This window comes from Camponotus vicinus, unplaced genomic scaffold (assembly GCF_025532165.1).
Source record: "Camponotus vicinus isolate PSW18456_S1 unplaced genomic scaffold, iyCamVici1.0 SCAF_14, whole genome shotgun sequence".
Classification (NCBI taxonomy): Eukaryota; Metazoa; Arthropoda; class Insecta; order Hymenoptera; family Formicidae; genus Camponotus; species Camponotus vicinus.
Window position 1 is genome coordinate 7,491,680 of NW_028141950.1, and position 11,191 is coordinate 7,502,870.

The 11,191-nt window shown below is 32.8% G+C and overlaps 2 protein-coding genes across 4 annotated transcripts; one reads left to right on the forward strand and one right to left on the reverse strand.

Annotated features, from left to right (window-relative positions):
* Positions 1–34: 34 nt before the first annotated feature.
* LOC145965839 (integrin alpha-8) lies at positions 35–7,477 on the forward strand. 2 transcript variants are annotated; one of them, XM_083089574.1, is made up of 11 exons: positions 35–172; positions 252–682; positions 1,849–2,236; positions 3,003–3,301; positions 4,167–4,629; positions 5,089–5,237; positions 5,304–5,735; positions 5,803–5,966; positions 6,102–6,625; positions 6,693–6,985; positions 7,068–7,477. In XM_083089574.1, the coding sequence occupies exons 2-11, from the start codon at positions 287–289 to the stop codon at positions 7,125–7,127; spliced, it is 3,168 nt and encodes a 1,055-aa protein (XP_082945700.1). In that variant the 5' UTR covers positions 35–172; positions 252–286; the 3' UTR covers positions 7,128–7,477. The 2 variants fall into 2 exon arrangements, with proteins under 2 accessions (XP_082945700.1, XP_082945701.1); XM_083089575.1 differs by lacking the exons at positions 35–172; positions 252–682 and adding an exon at positions 697–795.
* A 604-nt stretch (positions 7,478–8,081) lies between these two features.
* Positions 8,082–11,127, reverse strand: LOC145965844 (glutathione synthetase). Of its 2 annotated transcripts, none has more exons than XM_083089580.1 (11): positions 10,920–11,127; positions 10,543–10,726; positions 10,399–10,474; positions 10,174–10,301; positions 9,947–9,992; positions 9,723–9,796; positions 9,472–9,639; positions 9,136–9,289; positions 8,801–8,908; positions 8,382–8,671; positions 8,082–8,306 (listed from the first exon to the last, which is right to left on the reverse strand). In XM_083089580.1, the coding sequence occupies exons 1-11, from the start codon at positions 11,017–11,019 to the stop codon at positions 8,180–8,182; spliced, it is 1,455 nt and encodes a 484-aa protein (XP_082945706.1). In that variant the 5' UTR covers positions 11,020–11,127; the 3' UTR covers positions 8,082–8,179. The 2 variants fall into 2 exon arrangements, with proteins under 2 accessions (XP_082945706.1, XP_082945707.1); XM_083089581.1 differs by having other exon boundaries at positions 10,813–10,951.
* Between the last annotated feature and the right edge of the window lie 64 nt (positions 11,128–11,191).

Below are 11,191 nucleotides of genomic sequence, written 5' to 3' on the forward strand. Positions count from 1 at the left end.
ATTACATTATTTAATCATGCGCATTTATATACATCTTTATTAACTGATTACGAATAAACGAGAAGGGAAAAAAGAAATAGCGGCGTCTGCGTCAGCGATTTATTACTCTGTAATTATTCTGCGTTCAAGAACGAAGGTTCCTTGCGTTTTACATGAATAAACGTTGACTAACGTAAGTGATGTCATATTGCGGTATTCAAGCACCACATCCGGCGACGAAACAAATCAGTCACTTCGCAGTTTTCTTGCAGATCACCTTGCGAGACCTGGAGACTTTCCTAAAAAAATGTTACGCGCCAGTTTCATCCTCGTTTTGACGATCGTGCAACGCAGCCCGAGGGCGTACAACATCGACGTGCTCAACGCCAAGGTGTACGATGATCCTACGCGTGTGTCAGGTGGACGTCACAGCTACTTTGGATTTTCGGTGGCCCTTTACACAAGCCCGAGGGAGTCCTTGCTGCTCGTTGGAGCCCCCCGAGCCAACTCCAGCGAGTTGCCGCTGGTGACCGAGCCAGGAATAGTCTTCAAGTGCTCGATGAACGGCGTATGTGAGGAGTGGGCGATCGATAAGACCGGGAACGGTCCGCGTCCTCGGGAGAGACTGGTCCATCAGCTGAAAGACAACGCTTGGATCGGCGCGACTGTCGTCGTAGAAAATAGGACCGAGCCGAGAGTTGTGGTATTTCTCATCTTTTCGCAATAATAATAGAAGAAATTAGTTAAAAACTGGCGAGCGAGAGCCAGGAAAGCGCAAGGAAGAGTAAGACACCCTCCTTCTTCCCTCGATCACTGGTATATTTCAGATTTTTCTTTACAATACATGTATTAAAAAACAGGATCGTGTTTCAGATCATCTGTTATATTAATGTTATGCGTTGAAAAATATTAAACAATGACGTATATTTTAATTTTGACTTTTTGCAATATTTTTTTGCAATATTAATAATCAATATTTCTTTCAATATCAGTAGCTACGAATATTTCAAGGCTATCACGTTGCAAATTTTCTTGAGAATTGAATTTTTTTTTTATGAAATTTTGTGCACAGATCATTTAAGAATATTTGAATTAAATAAATATTAAAAAATTAATCTCGCTCGTGTGCGATTAATTAACTCGCCGAAATTTAAATAAACAATAAGAATATTTTATTATCGTGCTAAGTAGTTTTTGATGGAATATTTATTAATTAATTTTATGTAAATATTTAACATCGAACATTCGATTACAACATAATACTTAAAAATTCAAAATTTCTTATCAAATTTAAAAATAGTAATGACAACTGTTCACTTATCTTTCTGTAAAGACTATCGACTTCAACTTCGTCAAAATACAATCTGTGGACGAAGAAAAATATGCGATAATTTTAAAACTACGTGTAATTATCACTGAAACGTATGATTACTTTGATGACCTCTCTGAATCAAATTTCCAAAATTTTAATAAATAAATAACAAGAACTCTCTTCACTAAATATATTAATATATAATATTAATTAATTGTTAATAAAATATTAATAGAATATATAATTAATATATATTAATATTAATTAATTGTTAATAAAATATTAATAGAATATTAATTAATTGTTAAATGTTTAATATAAAAAAATCGGATATCCAAGAAAAATCACAAAATTTTTAATCTCTTTAAAAATTGAAAATTCAATAATAGCAAAAATTCAATATTTAAAAAAGACAATAATAGCTTCTCATTTTTGTCTCCCTCTGTTTTATAATTTAATAAATTTTATAATTTAATAAAAATTTTATAATTTTTTTTTTCTCGCTTTTAATTTTTTTTAATTTTTTGATTTTGATTTTTAATTTTCGTCGAATGAAGGTTTGCGGACCGCGATGGATAAACAATATCGTGAACGGCAACAAGCCCAACTGGCTCATGAACGGTATTTGTTATACGACACGAGCCACCGATGCTGATGTATTCGAGAGAGAAGCGGAGGAGCTATTACTACCACTCTCGAATCCTGAAGGTCAGATTACGTCGAAAAACAACATAGGCATCTACAACTACGGGATGGGCCAGATTGGCTTCTCCTTGCACGTGAACTCCCTGGGAGACGATGTGAAGGTCACGTTGGGTGCCCCAGGCGTGTACAACTGGAAAGGCGATGCGATATTAATTACCACCTCGGTAGACGGGTCATTCTCGCGTACGATAATTCCCTCGCTCGCTAGAGAGCAACAGGTTCACAGTTACAATTATTTCGGTAAAAATGTATTTCTTTTATCATCATCTTTCCCTTCCCTCTTTTCAAGCTAGCAATGACCGAATCAGTCTCGCTGATCAAATATTTATTATTTTATTAATTTATTTATTATTTATTTTATTTTAATTTATTATTTATTTTATTTTAATTTATTAATTTATTATTATGTTTTATTAATTAATTTATTATTTATTTCATTTTATTTTAATTTATTTTGCTAATTAATGATAGAATTTATTACTTATTTTATTAATTTAATAAAAATTTAGAAGCGTATCATTTGAAATTAATTTATTTTAAACTAATAATTAATTTTAAGTTTATAAATATCTCTTTTTAATACATCAAATTTAATTTTCTTTACATGTGCGTTTTTTAAAAAGAAATATATTTCAAATACTATCTCTATCTCTGTTCCTTTTTCTAAAACATTTTTTAAATCGTTGAAATTTTTAACATATAAAAAGCTATAAAATTGTTCTTTATAATACATCAATCTTTAGCCTTATTGTAAAGAGAATATTTTATAAAAAAAAAAAAAACTGAAGGCTCAGCCTTTTTTCCCAGCAAACACCAAATAACAGTTATACTTATAAATGTTACTTAATAAAGGACTAAAGTGTGATAAATATAAGAGCAAAAAAGATTGACAGCTCTTGATTTTAATCGAAATTTCGACAGTTTATTCACAAAGAGATGTCATTTTAGAGATTGGTCTCTAGAGGAATTTACAAAAATCCTGTAACATGTACACGGTGTGTTTCAGGATACGCTGTAACAGCTGGTACTTACTTCAACGAGCGAGACACGTGGTACGCCAGCAGCGCGCCGAAAAGCGCCAACATGTACGGGAAGATTCTCGTATTTGCCTTTCCCCCGAAAACTAATCAGCGCATGTTTATCAAAACGGTGATATACGGTCAGCGATACGGCGAGTTTTTTGGCGCAGCGTTAACGTCCTGCGACGTTAATAACGATCGCCGACACGAATTGATCGTCGGCGCGCCACAGTGGTCCAAGGACATGGACGAAGGCCTCGTCTACATCTTTACGGGGCAACGAAATGTACTAATTTATGAATAAATACACAGTAGCACGGATATCTATCGGGAATCGAAGTTCAAGATTTAATCTTTCTATAATATTGTTGAATCTCTCGAGTAAAAATTTCGAATAACAAGCAATTAGAATTAATCTAACAATAAGAACGTGTCGGATTTCTGAAGCTGGATGTTTTTAAAATCCTTTTTATTTTTAACGAGAGAAATCAATAAACTTATAAAAATTCTTATTATTTAATATTTATGAAAATTCTTAATATTTAATAAGCTAAAATCTTTATTAATTTAATCTAAATAATTTATATAAAATCTTTAATATATTGATTTTTATATAAAATTTATCTTAATTTTAAATTATCAATCAATTATTAATTACTCTTAGTTAATGACAAATATAAGCAAAATCTTAAGTGCCTGAAAGCAATAAAAATACAAGGAAATAATCCTGTAAAATAATTTATAATAATTAATAAAAATAATTATATTTGAGTAAAAAAAAGGAATAGTTACAGATAACTTTAACTTTTTAAAAATCAAAAATTAATAATGAATTTTCAAATTATTATTAAGACTCGAGATCATTCAATAATAAAAAAGAGATAAAGAAATTATTAAGGAAAGATTAAGAAAAAAATTATTGATATTTTATAAATTTTAATATTAAATATTAAGATTTTCCTAGAAATTTTCTGCAATTTTCTTGAAATAGAAAAATAAATAATAAATAAATATATATTTATCTATTTATTTATTTATTTATTTTTCTATTTCAAGTAATTTCTAGATAGATGCGAAACCGCGTTTTTATACAATAAAAAAATTCAAACAATCACTGAAAAATTATATCTCTTCTTACATGGAAAACCTAGAACAATTTCGAAGAGCTGCAGACGATCGAGGGCGAGGTTGTCGGCGGTAGATTCGGGTCGGCCGTGGCGTGTCTGGGCGACATCGACTACGACGGCTACGGCGACATCGCCGTGGGTGCGCCCTACGAGGACGAGAGCGGTGGCGCGGTGTACGTGTTCAACGGGAACAGGGACGGCGTCTCCCGCAGGTACAGCCAGAGACTGATCGGCACGCGATTCTCGCCGACGATGCGAGGATTCGGCATCTCCATCTCGGAACCCCGAGACGTCGACCGGGACAACTACTCCGACGTCGCCGTGGGCGCTTATCTATCCGGGGAGGTGGTCCTGCTGAGATCCGCGCCGGTCGTGGCTGTGAACGTGACGTTGACGTATCCGCAGGTCAGGTTGCTGCGGAACTCAACGTCCTTCCTCATCGACATCTGGATGTCCTACGAGGGCGCATACGTACCTCAGTATCTGCGTAATTTTATATTTTATATGTCATACATTTTTTATACACATTATATATTTATTTGTTATATTTATCATTTATTTATTTCTATTATTATTACCTATTTTTATTATTCATTATTTATTTATTTATTTTTACTATTTATTTATTATATTTATTATTATTTATTATTATATTATTTATTATTTATTTTATTATACAGGGTGTCCGATAATTTTCTACACACCCAAAGTGTGCAGGTAGAGCGGGTTAAACTGAAAAGAAAAGTCTTCTGCTGTTTTGTGATCTTTGCAGTAATTAATGAGAAATTAATTAATAATGATAGAGGCTTTTCTACTCGGGACTCTTCTACTTTTAACTCGTCAAAAATTACCCGACACCCTGTATATATTATTTATATATGAACTTTGTTGATTATTTTCAACATTTCAAGTGTAACATTTCAACTTCGAACTGCTGTCATTCCAGGATCTATCGCGACTCTGAAGGTTGATCAATTGCATGGCAGGGCTACGTATCGCGCGCAAAGAAGTAACGATGGATCGCAGACCTACAAGCTGCGTTACACCCTATCTAAGGCTACGGTCGCGCGTAATTCACTCGAGATACATCTCACGGTGCGTCACGTCGATATTAATCATTGTTTTCAGCCTATCAAGCGCTCACGCTCTTGTCTATTTCAGGAGAACATCGGAAACATCATAGACCCGCTCGAAATATCGGTGTCCATGCAGCTGGAGGACGACCTCGACGCCAGAAACGGAAGCTCCTCGTCTTGCGTATCTTGCGTCGTGATAAACAAGCATCGCTCGAAGATGGAGGATCTGGTGAAGCTCCCGTTCGCCGTGGACTGCGGCGAGGACAACGTATGCGTGTCCGATCTCCGGGTTGCGTTGTCCATCGACTCGACTCGAGGCAACAGGTACATCATCGGTTCCACGCCGACGATCACGCTGCGCGTCGACGCTTACAATCGCGGGGAACCAGCGTACCAGACGAGGCTGCGCGTCTTCACCGAGGCCCTGCCATTGGCGAGCATCCCGCCCGAGTGTACGGAAAACCCTGGCAACATCCTGGAAGTGATCTGTGACATCGGCAATCCCCTGAGAACGAATGTATGATGATGTGCGTTGGGTAGCTCGGTCGCTGGATAAAAGGCGGATATAATGGTTTATTTTTTAGAAAACACTGACGCTGCAGCTGGACACGAGTGCGATAAGATACGACGTTAGACAAGTGGAATTGTGGGCGAATATAAGTACTCAGAGCGACGAGGCGAATTGGGATGACAATAGTTACGCCATCACTGTGTACTTCGACGTGGACGTTGATATAGCCATCGCCGGGTTGGTACCTCTCGATATAAATTGCAAGATTTTGCGTGAAAGGACCTTAAACCTTATACATTTATAATATAATAATAATTTATATTGAATGTAATAAGAATTTTATAAAATTTATGATACATATTTTCATCGCAGGAAAGCACAGGAGAATTTGTACTCGTATTTACGCAACGAGGAAAGCGAGGTGAGACTAAATAGCGTCAGATTCCAACACTTCTACGAGGTCCAAAAATTCGGCGCCAGTCCTATCGAAGAGGCGGTGTTGACCGTGAAAATTCCGACCCATATTCGACAGTCCCATGATGCTGCAGGTGTAGCAATCATCAGTATTAACGACACTATTGGCAGGATGGATGCGTATCAATTTTACTGCAGCGACTCGAACGAAACGGATGATGGGCTCTCCATCGCGTCTAAACAAATGGCGTCTACGGATAACGTGATCCTGATGAGCCCTGAAAATAAAACGCACGCGAGGTTCAGCATCGAGGAAGACACCCCGATGAACCTACCATCTGAGAATAGAACGCTGTACATCAATTGCACAAATGGCGCGGTTGAATGCGCGAAAATTGACTGCAGATTGGGACCTTTTCTAAGTTCCTTGTCCGTTGCGAAGTTTTTGGTAACGCTAGATCTACAACTGTCGAATTTTCCCGGTAAATATAATCATGTGGCTGATAAATGAAGGAGAGTTTATTTTCTTTGAATTCTATCTGCTTGCAGCTGACCTGATGAAGAACAAAGATATCGTATTTTACGTGACTGAAGGTAGCGTTACGATAACGCGACCTCATCTCAATATTACCCAAAGAGAAGGTCATAAACCGGATGCTGTTCTGGTTGCCACGACGTTCTTAGGCTCGCCGGTTGCTCAGCGAATAGCCGTGTGGATAATAGCGCTTTCAGTAATTCTAGGGATTGCGTTGCTGATATTGTTGATTCTGGGTCTAATAAAGATTGGCTTCTTTAACAGAAAGAAGAAGATGGAACTCGAAGCGCTGAAAGCCGAGACTGACGTATGTTTAGCATTTTCGGAATGTAAATAAAAATTCTCGTAATTCTAGGGTATCGGTATTGAAGTAATAATTTGCATTTTAGAAAAAATATAACGTGGTCCTGGAAACAACATCTTCGACGGAAGTTCTTGATCATGACTGAGAGAATACATATAATTAATATATTCCTAATATATTTTAATCAGTTCGCGCGCGTGATGTGTATGTATATTTTTAATATAAATAATAAATAACAAAATTGTTATATAATTCAAAATCATTACAATTGTTATTTAATATAATAATTTCATTCAAAATTGTTATATAATATAATAATTGTCATATAATTATGTAATGTAGAATAATTTATACAATTCAAATACCTCATAAAGCTCATGTTATACATGTATATATAACATATATATATTTTTAAGATTTTATAAAATAATGCGCTTATTATCTCATATAAAATAATTATTATTTATATTTAATTATATTGTTTTATAATAAAACTTTAAAAAAATACTAATTCTCTTGTGTTATTTTATATGACTGTCGAGCAAAGCTGTTTCATGAAAGATTTGTAAAAAAAACTTATTTGATTCTTATCTGAAATGTACAATAACCATTATTCTTAAATCTTTAAAAATAATTTCTAGAAGCTTAAAGTGCTATTTAATCATTCATATGGAATTGATTTATACAAGATCCATGTATTAACTTGTGTATTTTATACAGTACATACATATATACATTTTATCGATAAAAATAAGGATCTGTGGAATAAAGAAGCGAATCTCGTGAAATAAAAAAATTCTATTTCAAAAAAATAAATGAATCTGACTGTTTGGGAAGCACAATTTTAATCCGTTCAGTGCTATTAAATGTGTTGGAGTAAGAAAATATTAAAAATATGTATATATGAGATCTAGGTAGAGTTTAGAGTTAATCATCTGGAAAGTGAAAGGTCCTGATTCGACTCTCTATCTCTATACATTCTATATTTGTATGTGTGTTTACTGTATATTATACAATGGATAATGAGGATAATTATGACAAAGGTAATTGGCATATCATTCATTCACAGATAATATTGCATACCATTTGTACTCTATAGTATGTTATATAATTATATATTATTATTATTATTATTATTATACATTATTAATATTATTATATATTATTATATATATTATTTAAAAAAATAATTTTGCTTCAACTAATTAGATAGGGACTATCAAGAGCACCGACACCTGCCACTATGCCACCTTCGTCTTCACTCGACGCTTTGGTCCTTAAAATATGTCCAACTTGTTTATTTACTATTATATTATTGCTATCCCTAAAAAATACATCTATTAATATTATTTAATAGCAAATAATGCGATTAAATACGAGATATCTGGCTTGCGCTTACCCAATTATCACTCCATATACACCAAGTTCTGTTATAACTTCCAATAAATCAAAGTTATCCTCTAATGACGGGTCTTCAACAGCACGTATCAGATAGTTTTTCTGTAAAGGGGGATAAATGCGATCCATGAGAATCCATGCTGTCCTCTCCTGAGAGTCTCTCATCGAACTCAACCACGTTTTTATGTTTTCGTTATATATATTATTTCCTCCTCCTTCCCTTTGTGGTTTGAGAACAAATTTGTTTGGCTTACTTATACCCATTTCTATTGCTTTCTCTCCATCCTCATTCTGTTATCGAAACAAATATACTTAAATGTATCATTTAAAGATATTTAAATGAGAAAATGTCTTAAAAGTCGTGATTTTCACCTAAACATTAAACAATTAAATTGTTCTGATTAATAACAGATTACTTACAAAGTCTAATGTGTATAATCCAGCAAATATTTCTTGAACTCTTGCAACAGATGTTTCATCTTTTAGAAATTTTTTCAATACATTAGGCTGAGCCAAAGATTGTTGTACCTAAAAAGGAAATGATTTTTGAAACATTTTGTTCTAATAAGTATTACAAAACTCTTATTTCAGCTTAATAAATATAAAAATTAATCCTTGTTGTTCAGGTATGCATTTAATACTTAATATAATTTAATATGATTTGATATATAACATTTAATATAATTATGTAAATAATAAGAATTTTTATATATATGCTATATTTTCTTATGCAAATAATAAAATAAAATACATACTTTTTTTGTGCCTGCCAAGTGATATTGCACTGATGGACATTTTATTGCTCGAGAACGTTCAATTAACAATCTAATATCCCATTCCTTTTCTGTAGGATAAGCTTCGAGTTCGTAACCAGAACGATAATAAACTACAGCCACTATCATATTTGCACTAAAATAATTCAATAATTCAAGTTTACAGTATTTCAAATATATATATTTATATTTGAATTTGATTATTATTTTTTTGAAAATATTCCCTCTTTTTTTTTTGAAAGATTTTATGTATTTTGTATGTAAAATTTTTGATACAATTTTATAACATATAAACACACTATAATTCAAGCAACTTACACAATTAACTCCTTATTTGGCCCCAATTTTATTTCCTCCAAAGTTAAGCTTGTTAAACTTCTTCTAATAATCTTTATCTTAGGACATAATTGGCGAATTTGAAATTCGTGAAATCTTTGATCACTTATATTATAAGTCACATCCTCAACAATAAACAATATAATAGCTCTAGAATACAAAAAACATTTATAAATTTAATTTACATAGAATTTCTCTAGAGTAATATATATCTATTGTATTATCCAACTTACTCTGTATTATTGTATAATTCCCATGCACGTACTAGTCCCTCACAAAATCCAATAATGGCATTATTTTCTGGAATCTTATATATAATGATAATTAATAAATAATAAATGATACACATAAAATATGTTAAAAATATTACAATATCAAAATAATACAAATTTAGCTTATTATGGAAAACAAATAATGTAGACAATTATACTTTTTAAAAATAGTTCTAATAACTCACCTGTTCATTTGCTTCCTTGGTATACCCCAATTCTCCTAATATATATCTAAAATAAATATTTTACTTTATAAAATAGATACATATATGCATAAACTATAAAACTAATAAATATAAATAGAAACAATAAATAGAAACTAACAAATATAAACTATAAATAGATACATATATGCATAAACTATATGTACAAATAGATTTTTAAATGTAAAATTTTTACATTACATGCTTACTTATGATATTGAGATGTAATAGTAGCCAAGGCAGCAAAGCTAGTTGCTATTGTATTTATTTCAACTTGTTTTATCTTACAATCATCGTGTAATAAGTAATCCGATCTTAGTAATCCAAGACTTATGTTCTATAAAATTATAAGAATAAGATATATTTTATACTCTTCTGTTTTTTTATTCCACTCAATCTTTTCACTGATATCTGCAAAATTTTATTTTATATACCTGGCTAAATCCTTCTTCGTATACTGTTTCATAAATATGAAACAATTTTGCTGTAAACGGATCAGCTTGGATGGTGCTAAAACAAATATATAATGTCGTATCGCAATGAAAAAAAAAAGATTATGATAAATAAACTCGCAATACCTCTTTAAACTACTTGTAAGAAATTCCTTATCGTAGGCGACCTTGTGAACAAGTTGATTTAACAAAACTTGTACATTTTTTACGGTGAAAAAAGGCTTCTGAGGAAAGCTTGATGGTATCAGCGTAAATGGTAGTAACTGTACTTGATCCTTACTATAATTCTTCATGGATCTTTTGGACATTCCTAAATAATAAAATATACATACATGTGTTATCAATTACATTATATTATATTAATTATATTACATTATATTAATTATAATTTTATACCCTCTTCAAATCTTTATAGCTAATTCCAAAAAATAGTAAAAGCAACCACTTGTTACTTATGTGTCACGTGTCCTACAGGTGATTGTTATCAATATCAGTGAGATTACCGTGCATAAGTGTCCAATCTTTCGCTTTATCCACGCTTTCTCTCAATTTCTCCTCCGAAAGAGGAAGTTGAATACATGGCTCTAATCGACATGCAGTCATGTTAAAATCGAATCGGGCAACAATTTACGTTATCACACGCTATCGTCGCGATGCGTGTGCGAAGAATATTGACAAATGTCAACAACGTTCACCAGAGATTGCGTATTCGGTTGCAACTGGAGTTGACCAATCAGCGTAGCCGGCCGGCCGGTTGCTTCGCTCTGATTGGTCA

Coding starts and splice junctions, on each gene's coding strand:
- LOC145965839 (XM_083089574.1), top strand. CDS start 287: ATGTTACGCGCCAGTTTCATCCTCGTTTTGACGATCGTGCAACGCAGC. Junction 4,630..5,088: donor ATACGTACCTCAGTATCTGC/GTAATTTTATAT, acceptor CTGTCATTCCAG/GATCTATCGCGACTCTGAAG. Junction 5,238..5,303: donor CACTCGAGATACATCTCACG/GTGCGTCACGTC, acceptor TGTCTATTTCAG/GAGAACATCGGAAACATCAT.
- LOC145965844 (XM_083089580.1), bottom strand. CDS start 11,019: ATGACTGCATGTCGATTAGAGCCATGTATTCAACTTCCTCTTTCGGAG. Junction 9,290..9,471: donor CCAAATAAGGAGTTAATTGT/GTAAGTTGCTTG, acceptor GAATTATTTTAG/TGCAAATATGATAGTGGCTG. Junction 8,672..8,800: donor GATTATACACATTAGACTTT/GTAAGTAATCTG, acceptor TTTCGATAACAG/AATGAGGATGGAGAGAAAGC.